Source organism: Mugil cephalus, chromosome 3 (assembly GCF_022458985.1).
Source record: "Mugil cephalus isolate CIBA_MC_2020 chromosome 3, CIBA_Mcephalus_1.1, whole genome shotgun sequence".
Classification (NCBI taxonomy): domain Eukaryota; kingdom Metazoa; phylum Chordata; class Actinopteri; order Mugiliformes; family Mugilidae; genus Mugil; species Mugil cephalus.
The window spans coordinates 13,579,555-13,600,245 of NC_061772.1; the positions used below are offsets into that span (position 1 = coordinate 13,579,555).

At 41.1% G+C, this 20,691-nt stretch overlaps 1 protein-coding gene across 5 annotated transcripts in view; it reads left to right on the forward strand.

Annotated features, from left to right (window-relative positions):
• LOC125005202 (protein unc-13 homolog C) overlaps positions 1-14,483 on the forward strand; it is a 97,317-nt gene extending 82,834 nt beyond the window's left edge. For 3 of the 5 annotated variants that reach the window (XM_047580321.1, XM_047580324.1, XM_047580323.1), the window contains 7 exons: positions 191-314; positions 780-839; positions 3,419-3,499; positions 6,200-6,347; positions 9,376-9,468; positions 11,153-11,312; positions 12,839-14,483. In XM_047580321.1, coding sequence (XP_047436277.1) covers positions 191-314; positions 780-839; positions 3,419-3,499; positions 6,200-6,347; positions 9,376-9,468; positions 11,153-11,312; positions 12,839-13,124 — 952 coding nt within the window. In that variant the 3' untranslated portion in view covers positions 13,125-14,483. The remainder of the gene's footprint in view (positions 1-190; positions 315-779; positions 840-3,418; positions 3,500-6,199; positions 6,348-9,375; positions 9,469-11,152; positions 11,313-12,838) is intronic. The other 2 variants (XM_047580322.1, XM_047580325.1) reach the window with 1 other exon arrangement.
• The last annotated feature ends 6,208 nt before the right edge of the window (positions 14,484-20,691 follow it).

The window sequence follows — 20,691 nt, forward strand, 5'->3', positions numbered from 1 at the left end:
GGTCTCTGAGACCCTGCCTGCACAATAGGATGAGATTAAAGCTGTTGCATTTATACCATGAATCATAGGTGTTTCTCTTTATTTAATCAGATTATTTCTGAAGACGCCTTCAGCCGTGTTGGTTCAGTTTATGAGAAATGTTTAAGGAGTGTTGACCCGACCAAATGCCCTTTTTTTTCCTGCTCTACAGTTTGATGTTATTTGCCAAGATTTGTGAGAAGACCGTGCTAAAACGAGTCCTCAAAGAGCTCTGGAAAATCGTGCTGAACACCATCGAGAGAACAATTGTTCTACCTCCACTGAATGACCAGAGTGTGAGTTTGATCAGCTTTCTGTCTCTTTTCTCTTACTCTTTTCGTCTCACGGCTTGGCCTCCACCTCCCCCCTCTTGTCCACCTGTCTCTTTCTTTTTGCTTCCATCTGTTCAGCTCGCCCGTGCTTCCTCTTGACAGTCAAATTACCGTACATGAGATGAAACATCATTGAATATTTTAACACAGGGGGTAAATTTTGTCATACTGTTAATCCCTCTGTCATAGCTGGACATTTTTCACCTCACCTTTCTTTCCTTCATTATTTTATTCACTCCACCTCACTCCAAGGGAAGCTACTCACTCCCACAAGAAATGCTGGACCTACACAGCCTAAAATGTCATGTGTGCTGTCATTGCCGTTTCTTTTATCATTTATCTGCTGACCCATCTGTATAATGTTTGCCAACAGACCAAAAACAGCTGACTGGTAATGTAATAATGTACACATATTTGCTTGTCGCACAGCAGGGAGCTCAGATGATCTTCAGTGCTGCCAAGGACTTGGGACAACTATCCAAACTGAAGGTGAATTTTTTGACACGTGTCTGATTTCAGAGAGACTTCTCAATGTTTAAGTTTAAGTCAAACATGCACTATGCCTACGTACTATTTACCAAGAATCTATTCTACACTGATCAGCCGCAACATTAAAAAAACTGACAATAAGTAAATAACACTGACCATCTTGTGACAATACAGTATACTGCTGTGATACGTTTCGACCTGGCATTCATGTGGATGTTACTTGTACCACCCACCTAGACCAGACCAGACACCCCCACCCCAATAGCACTGACACTCCTTGATGGCCGCAGCCATCCCCAACAGGATGCAGCCTGACACAGACACACACAGAAACGGTTTAGGAACAACTGAAAAAAAAACATGAAAAAGATCCCAATCTGATCAAGTATCTGCGGGATGCACTGGAACAAGTTTGATCCACAAAGGCCCCTTCCCTCGACCTACAGGACCTAAAGGCCCCCACTAACAACTTCCTGTTGCCAGACACCACAGGACACCCTCAGAAGAATGGAGAACGGAGACCTACACAATATTAGGAAGGTGGTCATAATGTTATGCTTGATAATATACAAACTAAAAGTAACTCGACATTAATCCAAAAAACTAGATCAACTAAAAAACAGATTGATAATGTTGGGTTGGACGCTGTACATTAGAGCTCGGTGCATCAGCTGTTGATGCTGCTGATGTAACTGGAGGATGTTTGATCCCTCGAGCTCCATGTGCTGAGGCACTGGAATGCATCAGTGGCTACGCTGTGGTTTTTATTATGGTATGACACTACCCCTGAGAGTTGGTTCAGTTTTGAGTCATACAGGGGTGCACTGAAACCATTAGGTGTGTTTCGCTGGTCTTACAGGATGCATGTGTGTCCCCATTGATTTGCTCATTTGTGTTGTGCATTGGACTCTATCAGATGTCCTATGGGGCAACATCTGGCCACCGATCATCAGTACATAGATGGGTGTGTTTCCCTCTTCCTCTCAAAGTATTAAAGTGCTTAATCATCCTCTTGTTACTAATGATCATGACTGATAATCTTCCTCTCAAGTATTTCTGCCATGCGATCCAGTATCAGTATGTGTATTCTCCGGGGTGACTTTTTGTGTGTTATTTGCTGTGTTATTAGAGTGGTCCTTTTATATATATAATACACATTTTGATATAACACATACCCAAACACCTGACAAAATGCAGTTCTAGTGTTGTACCCTGCGACCAACTTAACCGGCACAGATGCAGTGGAACAGGAGAGGAGCTATTCGGGCTGAAATGTTGTTTGTCTATAATGTATTAGCTGTGTGCGGGAACAATTTCACAATCATGTCCTTTGACCTCCACAAATCCCGTGCTCATCTCTACGCAGCACTTATCTGTCAAAGCAAATATGTTACAAGAGATGGCTTGTAGCGTGTTATCGGCTTTTCCTCCTGGATTTGGTAGGAAGATAAATTACTTCTTTATGTAATGTTATAATTGTTTGGAAAACGTATAAATATACATTAATTAGAGGGTGTTTTGGCCAAACAGCAACAGCATTGTCTAAATAGGCAAAACATTTCCTTTTTCATGCCCATTCCAGTTCTTTAGAGGCTGGTCATGATATTAGTTATTAGTTATATTATTAGTTATTAGTTATTAGTTAATTATCAAGGAGCATAAACCAAAGGGGCTTTGCACACAGCTGGATAGACCTACACCCAGTCGGAGTAACAGAACATGCCATATTTGTTTATGAAAATGCTTCGACAGTTCTACTCCGCACTTGCATCGCATCAAACCCACCCTATATTATATAAACACTTTCTGTTGGGCTGGCACGCACAAGAATGGACAGAAATCTGTTGGAACAGAAGGGGAGCCAGACAGATTGCACCACAGACAATGCAAATCAAGGGGACCCAGTAGAGTTCTGGCATAAAATCCAGGCGGCATCTTAGCGTAGATGTTGATTAAAGCAAGTTTCTTCTCACGCTAGCACTCTCAAAGCTGTTTAAAATAGTATTTTCTTTGATTAAATCTGTGCCATATCCCGATTATGACTGGATACATGCGCTTCATCTGAAGGGTGGGAGGTGCATTTTCACAAACATTTAGCTCATGCAAAAACTTCCAGAAACAAGAAGCAATTTCTTCAGGGCACTGTTTCATAAAACATTCATGCAGCCTTGTCTATGGCCTGTAAGGGAATACCGCCGTGCCAGATGTTATTTCATCTGTTACCAATTCATAGATCACAAAAGTAACAATTTACAATTGACAACATAAAATTTTCATGATTAAAATAGATTTTTTTTTGCTGTGTTGAGTGCTGGTGTGAGACATCAAGCCCCAAATTTATCAGACGCTCAGCGGGTTTTAAATGACTCCAACTGCTTCTGTTTTGTAAACAGTAATTGCTCTAATATCTTCCCATTCCTCACCTAGGGTAATTCAATAATAAGAGATGAAGTGGAGGTTCAGAATGACCATTTATTATGGAAGCCTGAGCGTGCTAGGTATTTTGGGCAGTAAGTCTCTGAAGAGCGATGGTGAAGAAAGTTAGGGTCAGGACAACTAACTCTCTGGTATCCCTCCAGGAGCATGTAATTCGAGAGGAAGCCAGAAGTCTGACACCGCGCCAGTGTGCAGCCATGGACCTTGTGCTTCCCACCATCAAGGTGAGTATTTTGTTGATTATGCCGTTGGCCTTGCAGGATGGCTAAACTTCACCTCCAAAAAACAGAGCATTTGCACATAGCAGAGCGGAGATATGTCAGTCACTTAAATTACCATATTGGAAGTCAAAGGCTCATTAAAACATCAGAGGCTGGAGTTGTGTGGTTTAAGCATTATTGTCTCCCCATCTTTTTTTCTTAAGTGTAAATGCCGGGGCTAACGTGGGCAGGAAGAGTAGTAATGTTTATATCCAGACATTCACATGATGGAAATCTTTCTACATATCTGAATTGGAGAAAAAGAAACCTACTTAGTTGATGGCTTTGTTAGAAGAAGAAAAAAAATACAAATATAAAAATGATAAAAGGACATTTTAACAAGCAATTTAATTTTAACAAGAGCCACCGCAATTATGCTCTTTGATTGAGTTAGTACCTCCTTTTATTTCCTTGTTTTTTGATGACACACAAGCTGAAGCTACAAGACATGTTGCACCCAAACTAAATCATTTTCATCAAGCTTTCAAAATTACTGCAGAATTACAAAAAAAAAAAAAAACTGCCGTTTTTTTAAGGCAGGTTTAAGACCGAACCTCAGTTCTACAGGGACAAGAGGACAAGAGTTATGATGAGGTGCCACTGCATAATAAAGCACAGAGAAAACGAATTGATTTGGCTGTCACAGTGGAACTACCTGCAGGTATAGATCAATCACCTCGCTTCTTTGCATCAGTATTCCAAAGAGACCACTCAATTAACAAAGTTAAGGAGAAACAGCTGATTGGATGAGGAGCTGCAATGCCGACGGCCTTCTCCCACCATCCTGCATCACATTATCATACTGCATCTCCTATAATCTACAGTATCTACTATAATCTACAGTAAGAAAGGAAACATAAAGAAAACATAAATAGGAACATAAAAGTCACCAGCATTTTTACTTAGGATGAGAAGTAAACCCGAACACAGTACACAGTATTTAGTCTAATATTTGACCATGAGTGCATGTTGGGATTACTGAGAATGTGTCAGGCAGGCTGAACTTTGAACCTCTACAAACTAATGGCTGGGAAAATAGTTAAATTCACTGGCCCGTGTGGCAATACAGTCCATTTAACAGATTCCCAATAATACATTTATCCTTTTTCTTTGAACTCTGACCTGGGAGTGATTGTAGGAGCAGGGCTATTTCAACCTTTTCATCAAATTTCAAGTCTGAAATACTAAATACATACATGCATGCACACACACAGACACACACGCAGGTATTACATAGATGAATGTATGGGATCACTGACTTGTTCCAGTATAATCAACGGAAAGGTGTCACCTCACATTGTGCGCCGCATCGTGCAAACCCCCGTAAGCCTTAAGGATAAAGAAAAACAAGATAATTGGAAAGATAAAAAAGAAAGACCCGATAAACTAAGAAATTAACCACATAAGTAAGGATATAAAAAAGCAGGAGGAAAGAGGAGGGAGGTAAGAGAGAAGAGATGTCAGATGGGTGGCGGTTGGACAGGTAATGTTGCCAGAGGCACGGTGATATTTTGAGCATGCAGGTTGATTCTTGTCTTTTTGCCAGAGGGAGTGCAAGGCCAGCAAGGACACTGTGGGCATATTCAAACACCAGGCAACAGTTTACTGGACAGTTTTAAGTAAACATGAAGTAAACTGCAACTGATAAGATTTACCATAACTTTTACCACAGTTTTTTTGAAGACATGCTTGCTGTAAGCCACCATGACCTTCTTGATTTTTTGTTTGTTTTTTCCAAGCATGCTCATCTGTGACAGAAAACCTAAACTATAAACAGAAAACATCATTTACAAAAGATATTTATTTCTTGCTGTAGGCAATACGTATGTGTAGTTTCCCTTTGTGTGTGCAACTGAATTTCACTTCACTTAATAAACCCATGACGCATGCCCTGCACGCCAAGCTCACAAGAGGCACATGTCGGTCAAGTTTTATGACTCCTGAGTCATCGGTGAGGCGGTAAACAGTGTCTCCCACTGTGTCGCTTCACTGCCAAGCGCTTACCTGACACCTCTTGAAAAAAAGTATTGGCCCACACTCTCTCTGCTGGGGTGTTATTCTCTGTCTGGTGAATATCGTGTGTTACAGATGTCACCTGGTACCGAGGTGTAGACCCTCTCTCTATCTATCTGCTCTATTTTTGTCCCTTTGCTAACGCTGCCTGGCAGATATTCCTTGTATTGTCCTTGTAATGATCACGTGTTACAGAGGACAGCCAGCTAAATGGATAAGAACATGAAAAAAAAGGCTATTAAGTGTTTGGAATCGTGTCTCCAAGTTGTTGTATTAATCATTCCTTCCTTTCTTAATAAAATCCTTCCACGGCCACCCTCCCACTATCCACATGTGGGAGTGACAGCATTTAAATGCATGCAAAGCCTTGTCTCTCCTCAGCTATCAGGCTGATCAGTACAAATGTGCATTAACCACCCAAGCAGTGGTTTCACATTTAAATTCCTGGTAATTAGCCACAAAAGTAACTATTACCGCTGTCTCCTGTCTGGTCTCCTGCTTGTAAAAATGGATGCTGTCCACATAATCCTAGGTTATTTTAACCGTAACTCATTGTTGTGCATAAACTTAAATGGGGGTTCCTTCTTGGTGTTACTTCAAAGTTCTCTTGACAAATGCTATACATGGTAAACATTTACTCTTTTCTTACAGCAATACTTCCATGCTGGAGGAAACGGGCTGAAGAAAACATTCCTGGAAAAGAGCCCTGATATGAAGTCCCTCAAATATGCTCTCAGCCTTTACACTCAACCTACAGATGCCTTGATCAAGAAATATATATGCACCCAAACCTCTCAAGGTAAGGAGACAGCCAAGCTCATTACTTTTTGGCTGGGAAGGTTTTGGAGCATTCAAAATTCAAAAACTGTAAATCGGCCAGTGGGAAAACTTTTTCAAATTAAACTTGATAGTAATAGTTCATTCGCACATATTCTGCTCCTTTTTACACTTTCTATCATATCTATGTCTGCAGTCTTTCCGTGCTGTAATCATAAAGAAAATCAAAAACAAAAGGCTCATTTCCGTTTCTTTACTCATAGCTTCTATTGCTTCTTGTAGCTGATTGAAAATAATGTCATTCCTGTCCCGGCCTGTGTAATCCTCAGCAGTGCGCTGGTTTCAGTCTTGGCTCTGTGTCACTTTATTTTCTTCAGGCTTATATGCGCAGTGGACATTGCAGTAATTGCACTTATCCACTGACTGCGTAAGTCATTTCTCGCTTTCACTGTAAATAAATAAACAAATAGGAAAATAAACACACAAGCGAAGCTATCTGTGGCCGCTTCACCCCATACCCTCAAGGGCTGGATTGCGTTTGAGCTCTTCTTTTCTCTATCTGGTTATGAAACACATAAAACCCACGTCATGATAAATGACGGGCCACACTCATACGTGTAGTCTGTAACCTATAAATTCCCTTTTGGCCTCTCTGCTTGCGCTTTGTCTTCGTCATCACTGACCCACTTTCACGTGTTCCCATCGCATCCGGCTCTTTCTATAAGGAACTTTTCTCTTTCTCCCTGTAAAACGGCAGAAATACCTCACAGTGTCCGAAGAGACTTGTGAGGGAAATCAGCCCAGCGGGGCGTAGAAGCTTTAAGCTCCTGGTTGCCTCGGTGTGTTCAGCTTTGCAGAACGCGGCATAGGCTGGCAGCAGGAAAGAGAAAGGCTGTAGGAGAAAGCTGCTCAGCCAGCAGGCCAACCAGCATTCTCGCTCTGTCTGACTGGCAGATGGGCACGGACGCATTTGCCTCTCCCTGCGTGCTATTTCGAGATTGCGACGACGCGTCTGTCCCCTTCCTCCCGCTCCACATCTCTTCCTCCCCCGCTTCCCCCAATTTCACACCATGTTGTTGCCCTTTATCTGGGGTGGTCTAATGCAGTGCCTATAAGTGGAAGTAGTGAGGTGGTTGATGTGCATTAGGTCAGTAAACAGTGAGGACATTTGCTGACGCTTGATGTACCGCAAGTGGACGCGGTAATCACCAACCCCTGTGCTCTGACAGTGACACATTTAGACCGTGCCATGTTTAATCTTGCCACGTGTGCCTTTGGAGCCATACATGTTACTCTGTTAAAGAATGGGCTGAGGATGTAGCTGAAAGTGACAGTTAGAATAAAAAAATGATATAAAAATAGATGCATAAAAACTAAACGTTGCACATATTATTCACAATTTGCAGAGTTAAATGGTCCCAAATAAAATACGACCGAGTCTGAAGGGTGTTACGACTGACCAGCAATCAGCAGGTGGAGCTATAAAGTTTGATGGCCACAGGCAGGAATGACCGTCTGTGGCGTTCTGTGGTGCATTTTGGGTATTGGATGACTGTTCTACCTTCTGAGCTACTGCCGAGTGTGTTGTGGAGTGTGGGTGAGAAGAGTTGTCCATGATGATCTTTACGTTTGCTAATGTCCTCCTATCTGACGCTGTGGTCAGGGAGTCCACCTCCACCCCTGCAGCATCACTGACCATGTGCATCAGTTTGTGGAGTGTGTTTGACACTGGCCACCACAGACCCAGAAAACATCCTCGGCATTGACCAGCAAATGTTGAAGCAGCTTTAGAAAATAGAGTTGTCTCTGTGTACTTCCACCAGTCTAGTTTACTTTCTAAAGCATGAAGCATGAATTTCCTCATATAGCACCGCTTTGTTGATATGTCACTTAGTGTAGTCTAAGGGTTACTGCAGTTAATTAACAAGCGAGTTAACCCGTTCTTATCTCTTCATTTTGTTAGCGTTTTTCTCACTTAATCTACTGACCCTGCGGTGTCTTATCTACCTTTGCTTCATTTATCTTATTCCCGTTCGGCCCCTCCGCGTCTCTCAGACTGTCGGTCGCAGTTTCTTTTTTCCCCCACAAATGTACTTGCTGGCAGCGTCACGTGGTGGACTCCCATTGGAAAACGATCGATCACCCGGCATTATTTCCGTCGATGGCTGATGTAAATGCGCAGTTTCATTGCTTTGTTAATTTCCCACAAGTCTGGCGCTTAATTGTGCAGCAGCAATGTTTTTTCTGGCCTCTCCCATCCTATCAGGGTAGAACTACAACAAATCTCCAGGCTTGTTCCTTCATTACCAGCCATAATGGGCACTGCATGTTTGGCACATATTGATTAGCTATTGGATCAGCATGCCCCTTCATCAGTAACTCCACCACTTGCCTTCCAGTACTCAACGCCAGCCTTGGTGGCATCGGGCAAACTGAGACACATGGTCAGCAGTCCATTCTAATTGTTTGTCCCTGCGTGATTGAAATTGTGCTGGGTGTGATGCCCACAGGCGTATTTCGTCCATTGCCCTCATATTTCTGTTCACCCCATCCCCTCTCTGTCTCCTTTCATTTCTGCTTGAGTTGCCTGCATGCCGTCAAAGCCAGTGTTTTGTCATTTTCTTGAGCTGTACAGTTGGATGACTACATCATGTAGAACATCATTTATTTCGTGGATCCCTTCGCCGCATCTCCATTTTCCTTGGCCTTCAAACCAGGCAGATTATTCCACAATTCTTTTTCCCCCTCTTGTGGTTGTTCTTGTTCAGCCACAAGCTAAAGGAAATCCTGCTTTTGCTTGTTTCTGTGGTTCCAAAGGGCTGAAATCCAGTCTACTCCCCTACTGTTTTTGTGGGTTTGGACTTTCTTAGCTTTGATGCACAGTCAGGTGTTTATATACAGCTTTATGGATCAATTTCTGTGCAAAAGCTGCGCCCACAGTGTTAGATCCTCCCTAAATCTTCTATCTATCCTGGTCTCTCTATTTCTCTTGCTACCTTCCCTCTGATTTTCATTATGCCTCTCCTGTTGCTGTTTTGGTGTCTGTCCAGGTCAGTCATCCAATGGATCGGTGGGGGAGGTGTCGATGCAAGTGAATCTCATCTCTCACCCTGGCACAGGAGAGCACAAAGTCAGCGTGAAGGGTGAGTTTTTTCCTATACGCAGTCCTGCTTTTCATCATTTCTATTCAAATTAATTCACACCTGTGAGTGTTCAAAGACTCAATCTCATTTGTGGTAATTGGCTTCTTGGTCCATGATCACCGCCGTTGTTGTATATTGCTTGAGCTCCTCCATGCACAAAAATCATAAAAAACAAGGAAATTAACATCTGAAATATTGCTGATGCCATAACTAATGTAGTTAAGCAGACAAAAACACCACATTGCTCTGTGGTTTCTTTGCTGTTCTTGCTGGAGCTATAAAACTGTCTGTTAGCGTAGCTCTAATAATTTATATATCTTAATTATGTGTAGTTTTTTACTGTCTGCATTTTTTTATCAGGCCACGGCGACATTGATTTTTAAAAGGCCATGTCAGTCTGTTACTTGTTTCATCACAAACCCGATGAATAAGAGGATCGCCTGACTCCCAGTGTGTCAGTTGAAATAGATTTCCATTAAACCAAGTACACAGACAGTCGTTTAACCAACAATTTAAACATTTAAACAGTTAAAAGAAAACTGCAATCCTCAGTATCTCAGCACTATTTTAAGTGTTAAGTACTAAAAGTAAAATGTTGGCACGCTAACTTTAAACTAAGATGATGTACATAGCAAACATTTTACTTGCTTAACGATGACATGTTAGCATTCTCACTGAAAGCTGTTAGCATGCTGATGTTAGCATTTAGCTAGTATCACCCACAGCCCAAGAGCTGCCAGCATCTCTGGGAAATCCTCTAGCTGGCATAAAGTACGACAACTTTATTTACTTAATTACAAATAGTTGCTTCATATACCTGCTCAGATTCTAACTTATTTTTGCACAAAAGTGCTTAAATTGCAGCCTGGAAGTCATAACTTTGGGAACTGATATCGTTATATGGGGACAGACAGAAGAGCAGCAGCCATGTAGTCGTACATGACATCTGAGTGCCATGTTGTCGACTTTGTTTACAACAAAATGGGTCTGATTGGTTGTAGGACCATCAGGTTCCATACAGAGATTTTTTTTTTCTCTCTCTTTTCTGTGTCGGTTGAAATGTCACTTTTAAAAAATTTGATCCACCTTAAAAGATAACTGCAACAGCATCGATTCTGCCTCCTCGTAGCAGCACCATATGCACAGCCGCTGAAAAAACAACTATAATCAGAAGGAGCAGAAACATAGGAATGCGATTAGCGTTTATGTTGCTATGGCAATCACACGGTAGCCTCTAAGAAGGTTTTCTGTTAAAGGAAAACCATTATTACAGGATTTAGTTTTACCTTTAGGGGAAATCTAAGCAGCTAACCAAGAGCAAAATCTAAAACTTAAAATCCAGCTTGGTCTTTTGAAGCACCCATATAAATCAGTATCTTTTGTCTCCTTCACGGTGGACATATCCTCGGGCATTGTTTTAATATCAAACGCATAGAGAGGTTTATTGTTAAGGTTTAGACAACTGGAAATGTTTCTGCTATCAGAATGTTGCGTTTACTCTGACAGTATCTCAGCATAATGTGACATGTTTAGTCCGTTATCTCTAGGAATTAAACAAATACATGTCAGTAAATAGAAAATAGGGCCAGGAATGTGCTGAATCGTATTTTACACACCCATTACTCTCTGGTAACTGTATCTACTATGTGATCAGCAGCATGAAAATTTCCTCTGCTCTTCTCAGTGGTTGCTGTGAACAACCTCATCTGGCAGACCAACGCCATGTTCCGGCCGTTTGTAGAGGTCAACGCTGTGGGTCCACACCTGGCTGACAAGAAGCGCAAATTCAGCACCAAGACCAAGAATAACAATTGGTCACCAAAGTACAATGAAACATTCCAGTAGTGAGTATCATTTTTCTTTCAAACAAGCAATGGCTGTTTATTTTTTTTGTTTTTTTTATGTAATTAGTTTTATGCCACATTTAACCTGCCTTCATGTGACCTAAGAAATGTGGCCTTAAAAACAGTACGTTGTTGGCACACTCTATAAGAGCCTGCAGCAACCTGTACACTTGACACCTTACTGGGAGAATTTTTAACAACTCCTCCACGTTGCAGAGCTAAACCGATCACAGCCGCAGCTGCATCAGGCTGATCAGGGCTCGCCCAGTGCTATCTGCATATAGATTCACTCCTGGCTTGTCGTTTGAATCTTAAGAAGTCATTAAGTTGCCGAGGATAATTAGGAAAAAAGCAGGCTTAGAATAATGGCTCATTTGAATAGGAATATTAATTTCACTCGCAAAGCATGATTGAATTGGCTCGTCATAGCCATGCATACAATAAGGAGCCTTTTCTCTGGGGAGATGTCACAAAGCCAGACCTCCTCACTGACACGTTGCATTCAACGTTGAACAATGATGAATGTCAGGGTCCAAAAAGCAATTGGTTTACACTCATGTACTAGTCTTCAACACCAGGCTTTGTGCTTTTTATTAAGCTATGAGATTCAAAGTCAATTTGACTTTTAAGTGACTTACAACTAGGGCTGTGCAGTATACGGTACCGGTTCATACCGAATACAGGTATTGTTTCCCGTTATTATATACATTTTTAATATACCGGCATACCGGTGTATTTGATTACACAGTGTTAAGTGGAGTGCTGCGCCGTGAGACACTGTTTCAGAGTGGACCGTTTTCAATGTGGTGTTTCTTAACACTCATGGTGCGACTGCGCCACTGCACGGTGACGAAAAGATCCAAAAAATTAAGGGACAGAACGAGAGGACTTGTGCCAAAAAAAAAAACATCTCAGATTTCTGGGAACAGGCTGCATTTAGCCTTTTTTTAATGAGAAAAAAAGGTTGCGTGCAGATTATAATTATTACGGTAGCCAGTCGCGCTGCTATTGACGTTACAGACATAGCAGTTTAAATACGTTTAAATATGAATATGTCAAAATAAATGAAACTGCAATTGTCCCCGTTTTTTTCATTTCATCTTGATAATTTATTTATTTATTTTTTATCTCTGAGCTGCATGTGTCCCCGGATTTCCACATCAGCAGGCAGTGCTAATACGCGACCGTGCAAACCTGTTTTACTATTAGTGTGAAATTGTTCTATAATATTTACTCATCATCACAGTGAAATATTCCATCCTTAGTCAGTCTACTGCATTAATTCCTCTCTCAACCAGTAGAAAATGTTGTGAACACGTGATTATGCATAAAAAAAAAATACCATGATATAATGTGATGTGTGTCTTACCGCCCAGGCCTACTTACATCCTTAATTGTCAGTTCCTGTACTGCCATTATTTTGTTCTAGATAGTACATAAATGTATTCACTCCGCTTTTGTATGATGTAAACAAGTTTGAAGTCTGGAGTTGGACCTCTCTTACACCTCGTGTCATGTTCTCCCAGTGTTCTGAGCAATGAACACGGTCCGGAGGCCTACGAGCTGCACGTCTCCGTAAAGGACTACTGCTTTGCCCGCGAGGACCGCATCATCGGCATGACGGTCATCCAGCTCCGAGAGCTGGCCGACAAGGGCACCTGCTCCGCCTCCTACCCGCTGGTGAAGAGCATCTCCATGGATGAAACGGGCCTCACCATCATGAGGATACTCTCTCAAAGGACCAACGACGAGGTGGCCAAAGAGTTTGTGCGTCTCAAGACAGACACACGCTCGGCGGAGGAAGTGTCATAATGCGGAGCGTCATAATGCAGTATTACAGGAGTTGCTGTTGTCTTACGTGAGAGATAGAGAGAAAAAAGACAGAGGGAGAGATAGAGCGGTAACAGCATTTGTTCTCTCGGGATTGAGGCTGAAGCATGAGATTGTCCAAAGAGAAGCGGAGGAGGCCCGAATATGGCGAGGCAGGAAGAGGGAGAAAGAGAGAGAGTTGTGTTTGTTTGTTTTTTGTGCATGTGCGTAAAACATCTGTTGGAATGTTCATTTTAAAACTACAGTATGTACAAGTGTTTACTTACCGTATGCTTACTATTAAGTACTATATTCTACGAGTTATGTTAATGAGACATGATACCTTTTGTACAACATTTAGTCTTTTTGAACAGAGATTTGTTCCAATAAAGTGCCAAACCAGTGGAAAAAAAAAGAACTAAATTAACGTATATGAATTATGGTGAACTTAGTATGTTTGAAATTTGCTCGATTATTTTGTCCGGTGTAAGTCATTTTCTGACCGTGTGGCGTTCTGATTGTTGCAGAGTCGTTCATTTTGCACCCTCGTTTCCCGGCTTCACGTTCTTCCACACAGCACTCTTGTGCATGTCCTCTTCTCGGTCATGTCTCTCCCATGATTCCGCAGTGACCGCCGAGCAGGGTCCTGTCCCCTTGCCTTCAAACTGTTTGTATTTTAAGTCGACCTGAAAATAGACCATCTTTTTTTAAATGGCGATGACTGCTATGTAAACCTTCATAGGTGTTTGTAATTTTATAACCATGACAACAATGATGACAGCCTCCAGTGCTAACAGTCTTAGCAGAAAGGATGGAAAGTGTTTTCTTTCCTTTGGCTTTTTGTTCTTTCTTTTCGGCCATCGGCTTCCAGCCTTTCTGAATGACCACTGTGAACATGAGCTTTGGAAAGGAAGCTTACATGACATTACTGACAGTTTGATATTATTGTTTCATATTTTCCGATAACTTTGTTCCTGATAAACTGCCAAAGTTATATAAAATGTTTGTACAAAAGCAATCCATTACATGTATGAAGATATATATGTACATGTGATCTATTACTTTTTTCAATGCTTAATATCTGATTGTTGATAGGGTGGTACTAAGATTTTATTTTTTTTATTTCCTGTGAAGCTTTTAACGAATATGAAAGTTGCACATGTTACTTTACACATTAGTTCTATCAGCTTCTGTCATTGGAATTATTTTTCTTCATAAAGGAAAGAGTCTAACATTTGGTAAATATGCAACATTCCTATGTATTGCACTGATGGGCGAATTGTATGTCATGTAAATATATTTAGTGAGATATTGTACAAAAGTCTACTTTTCTTCTATGTGCATAAAGTATGATCAAATGTGTTAAAACATCCGGGTCATTTTGAACAGTTGTCCAGTAAGCTTCCCTTTAACGTCGACATCTGTCTGATACATATCTACCGTCTTTGCTCTCGCCGCCCAACGCTTTTCTTTTAAGGCTGTAATCTTCCTTCTGAACGATTTTCTTTTTTATCAGAAGCTTTGTTGGGCACTTCTATTTTCTTCTTTTCAACCGCCAGCAATTGTATTTGCTCACAGTGGGTTTTGCTGTAATTGCTGTATCGCCTACTCCGTGTCCTTTGTGGCTCCAAGCTAGCTGACATTTACTTTATATGTAAAAGTCTCACACCGTTGCTTTAAGTATTTATTATATACAGTTCCTCCACTGATTCGTTCAGTGGCCATGCAGTGCTACACCAGCAGAAGGTGTTTTGTCTGGCACAACTGAAGACTGTCATGAACGGGCGCCAACCGTTCACCCCCTCCTCCAGACACTTGGCCTTTCCTTTGGTCACAGCAGCGCTGCCTGATCTGGGGGTTTCATGCGTTTCACTGGGCTTTTTTCAATTTTAAAATACATTTATATTATTTCCCCATGACGGGGTGGCTAAGGTTCAGCAGGTAGAGCGGGGTTGTCCATGAACCAGAGGTTTAGCGGCACATTCCCTAGAACGTGCCACATGCTCAAGTGTCCTTCAACACGACACAACAACACCGGTGTGTGTGAATGTGTGAGTGAATGGGTAGATGCAAAATACTTTTAGTACCAATAGGTAGAAAGACTACATATAAAAACAAAACCATTTACCATGACTGTGTTGCTATTGCTTGTGTGCGTGGATGAGCGCAATGATTGTGCATTACTTAATTCCATGATGTTAAAAAAAAAATATTTTGTATTAGTCACATGTGACTGGTTGTGGTGGTTGGCTGCTGATGCTGTCTTTTGGTGCTGGATTATTTCTATGCTTTGCATTGTTTTTTTGAGATAGACTACATTTTTGTTGTTTACTTTTATTTTATTTTTTTTAGCTGTAGCTGTAGCTGGAAACCATCAACTGAATCTGGCAACACTGCTCCCAATCCCACCCCCAGGACACATACTCATATTTCTGACAGTCGTACACAGCATGCTCTTTTTTTTTTTAATCTCTCGCTGGCTTTTACTCTCTGTACGTAAGAATGAAGGAAGCTTTCGTGTCACATGTTCGACAAGACAACCGTGAGAAATAAAATAAATAAAATAGTAACCTTTGCTGACAAGTAAACATTAGTGCATGGGTTGAGGCGCTCGTCGCTTGCGAAAGGAGAATCGCAAATGTCACACCACTTGGCAGCCTTGAAGCCCCCGATGTGAAGCAGAGTTGAGGGGCGGGCTGGTGAGTCTCTTTATTCTTTGTAACGTGGCACCCAAAGATTTCTTAGATTTCCAATCTTGAAACCTTCAAACCTTCAAACCCAGCCACTATTGTAATAGAACAAAGTCATTTTAAGTGACTGGTCACTTTGTTTTCAAAGCAAATACGTCACTGTTCACTTGACCGTCTTTAGTTAAACAGGAGGTTTATTTCTATTGCTAGTCCGACCTGTTTCATTCAGTTAAGTGAAGAACTAGGCTCATGCTATATACTGGTTTATATCAATAGGCTACAAAAGGTTAAAAGCCTTAAGTAACATACTCTGTCATGGCAAAGCTGACACCCAGCAGAGCGCCCTGCTAAAAGCTAATAATTCACTTCCGACAATTGACTTTTGAAGATTTAGTTTGGCAACATTAATAAATGTTTCGACCCTCTCATTCAGCGTTCTTGCAAGTGCATCTAATAGAATGATGGTAATCAAAATGTAAAAGTATATATCTAAAATAAAATATGTATATATGGCAGGTTTTTAAACCAAGGGATTTACCTAAAAGGGAACGATTTAACGCTGTTGTGTTTCAGGTTGAGAGGGACATTTGGGTGCTCCTCACCAACCATACGGAATATCCTCTGCATGTGGCGTCATTGGTAACGTGACACACAACTCGAGATACTGCTGCTTTTTTCTCTGAAAAACAATATTTCCGCTATATAAGCCTTTGCACAAAACATGAAAGCTTTACATTGTCAAAAAAAGTTTCTCTTTCTCTCTCTCTCTCTCTGTCTCGTTCTCTTTTTTAAAATGTAATTCATGATGCGTGAGATGAGTGTTTTCAGATCAGTCATGCTCTACTTACTGCCAGTCGTCGACATCGACGAGAAGAAGCATACGTCTAAGGGAGGAAACAATCTCACAGAAACATGTCACCTGGCAAAACTTTAATGCTGCATTTATGCATTTTTATATGGGCCATCTGTGTTACTGGGTTATATAACGCAGATAATGCAAATTGCGTAACTGTCATTTAAGATGGCGCACAATGATTCTTTTAAAAGAACTGCAATGCATTGTTGAGAGATGGCTGAAAAACAGTACATGAAAAGTTGATTGTTCTAGTCACATGGCATCCATTGGTCTACAGCAAGTACAGTTCATCTGAGCACCTGGATCCAGGCCGTACAGGAAGAGGGCAGAGTAACTCCATTTAGTCAAAGAGGGTAAAACATTTAGTAGGAAAGGATGGGGGGATACTTTTAGTAATAAAGTTAATGATGTTAAAGACCACTGAGCAGTTTAGATTAAACATTTGAGAATGCAACCACTAACTCCACAAGCCCAAATTGATCTGAGTCAGAACAAATTTTAGAGCATTTTTTAATTAGTGTCAGAAACATTGCAGGGAATTGCATCACTGTTCTCACAAAGGATTTATTTATTTATTTATTTCAAGCGAGTCATCTCAACTTTTTTTCTCACCACGCAATCTGACAAACCCACAGCAACATGATGAAGATCATACACACAGGAGAAAAATGTATCGAGGGCTGGTAAACACTGTCACTATCACTTCCAGAAGGAAGCGAAAACTGAGGAAAACACTAACATGACTCATCCTACGGCAGACCTGCCAAGATGCAAAATTACACTGACTTGAACAACCTTGACCTCTCATTTGCATTCTGTCAACTCCTCTGGGAAATTTTCTTGGCCATCATCCACAGCACATCGCAAAGGACGACCTGATGGTGGGCGAATTATGATCCTGGCCGATATAATTTATGGTAAGACGGCGCCTTTGTTGTTGGATCAAATCACTTACAATAAAGCCCGGAAGAAATACGCGGGCGAATAATTGAGCGTATGACAGGAGGACAAAACAGCAGTGAAGCTCAACAAGAGGAGGATACATTACCCAGAAGTTATGAACCACGGGAACATGTCCATCTGTGTGTTAATGTGATGCAGCCAGCTGTTATGTCTAAGTAACAGAGCGACAGGCATGAAGCATCCACCCTGGACTTCCCTGTGTCCTTCAAAGCAGAGGGCTGTTTATTCTTCAGGCGAAGATTGATGGCGATCTCCTCGGGGAGGGATTGTTCACTCTCAGCATGGGTTTATTTTTTAGTTAGTTTTAAACCGGTCGATACAAACTGCGCACTGATAAAATAAAAAACTTAATTTTAACAACTTTTTGTTTTTTGTTGCCCGGCTTCATGTAGTAGCAGTGCAATACAACCATGATCCATGCAATTAGAACAAAATGAAAAAGTAAGGTAAAAGTAAAGTAAAAAAAAAAACTATAATGCAAATGAATACAAATTGAATTATGTTATAGTTAAATAGGATTAGGAAGTAAATGCGTCGTCCTATGGGAAACACTTAATAAAATATTTATCAGCTTAGTTAGAATTCATGCAAACTAAGCTGAAAATAATGTTACCAAAGGCATGAATATAAATCATTTGATTTATTATTTCACTTTTTTTTTTTTTATTATACTCCTGCCAACATTTCAGAACCTTCAGGGAAATAATAATAAGGGACTTGACTTTATTTGCTGTTGTTGCCAGAGCTGTATACCTGTGGGATCCGTGGGCTGAGAAATACTTTACTTGATATCCATCATGCATGGCAATAAATAGTGTATTTGCTAGAGCTGCAACGTGAAGCGATGCAGTAAGAGCTTCACCCACAGGGACATAAAAGTTTGTGCAAATGCGGTATGGTTTTAATTAACCAATAAATTAACGTATATGTGAAAAACTAGCATCCGAATTGCTCCTTAGGATTGTTCTAGACAGCGTCTCTCTGGCTCATTTACATGATTAAAGACACTGTTAACATTGCACCTGTGAATCTCCCTCCATGACAAAGGGATCACACACTGAACAGTGATAAAGGTGCAGACCTTTATCATTGCAGATATCTGGACTGGTCACAGGAGGGAAAGCGCAGGAGTATTAATGATGGCTGCATTCCTCTTAGAGGTCATTTTAAACATGCTGGTTACTGTCATGGCTCACAAGGACACTGAATACTGGAACTGGACCAACATTAATACACTGGTGTCTTCCCCACTGTGACAAGTCAGGATAGCAGCAGTGAAAAACATCAACTGTATTCCTTCTATTCTGCTGTGGTGCCCTTGAAACTACAGCCAACCCAGCCAGCTTTGGAGAATACGAGTCACGAAAACATCTTTTCACTATGACCCCACAGCACAGGCTGAAGAGAAACAGAAATGTTTCTCTGAGGCGCTACAAAAATGAGGGACGCTGGTGATGGTCATGGACGCAGCTTGTTGTTTCAATGATGGAAAAGCAGAAAAACAAAGGGAGCAGAATGAACCCACCTGTTTCCTTTTCCTCAAGTGGCAATTTCAATGATTTCTTTCCTGACTGATTTGGCGACACTTGTTGCTGGAGGTGCACCAAAGCATAATCAATACACAGGACACAGAATTCCCGAGAATTCAGCAAGATCAACATTTGTTGTTTAACAGTGCTAATCTCATCTAATCTTCCTAATCGAATCCAATAAACCGTGCCATTTATTTCAGTTAAAATATTCAAGATTCTCACTTAAACATCTTGCTAACACAATTCATTGGTCCCAACACACACAGACATACAGCATGCAGGCACGACTAGCCATTGAAACAAGCCATGTTATGTGGCTTTAATCTTAACTGACCCTTCAACAAGAAGCAAAGTTAACATTTATCCATGTAGCCAAAAATATACAGTATTAAAAAAAAGAAAAAAGATTGAAGACAACTTACATGTTTTCCAGTTATTTCCTTCACACATTTCACAGAGTATGCAAAATTTGTTGTTGCACTGAATACCTGTCTGCGATGATGAATAATTGTCCGAGATCTCGGCTGACAGCCTGCTTTTTTTTTTTTTTTTTGGACTCGTCAAAGATAAGCACTCATTTCTATCAAGTTCTTCAATAAGCCAGCAAGCCAGCACTCAGAAATACCAAGACTCTGGAGCAAGCTCAAATAAATGGACTGTTTCACTTACAATGTTTCGGATTTCATCCGTGCTCTTCGGGGATATCATATAGAGTCCCAGTAGGTGATCCGGCGAGCCTAAATGTAATAATTCGCTTGTTGGAAACTCAATTCTTACAAACCGTAATTGACAAGTCAGAAGGTGAACTAGTAATGACTTAAATGTGTTGATGTAGATTATAATTACATTAACTCATATTTTTTTTTGTTAGCTGAAAGCTGAGACTGTCCTGTTTCAGAGGAGGAAAAACGTGGTTTTCCACCTCACTCTGTCTCCCTGTGGCTCCTCTTCCCTCTCCATCACCAGTACCTGGTGCTTCTCCTTTTCTCCTCTCACTTTAATAAATCACCAGGAGCAAGTGTCAGTGGAGCTGTGTGTGTGTGTGTGTGTGTGTGTGTGTTATACAGTATAAGCTGTAAGGGCGCTAACATTGTGTGACCTGCATGTGGATGGACCAATGGTATGTTATGTCCCTATGAACTATATATATATATATGTAGCTACTTAAATATGTGTTTTGTGTGGGTCCTATGGGTGCATGCTTGCCCTGCCCTTTCTCCCATACCAATCTGGCTGAGTGTAATTACAGCTCTATGCGTCTCAGTGGAAAAGGGGAGCCTGCTCCTCGCCCTGCCATTAAACAAAGGAAAAGCAGCCACGATGGGCAAGTAAGAGTGTGCTATTAAAGCACAGAGGTGGACACTATACTTGTTGAGCATTCAGTAGCACCACCATAGCGGCTCTGCTGATTTGACCCTGATGGATGAGATGATGAAGTGAACCATGTCGCCGAGCAGCCAACCGTTAGCGTGTAGTTGGCTCAAACAATGCTGTAATTGCTTCTTCTGGATGACAGTTTTATAGCAAAC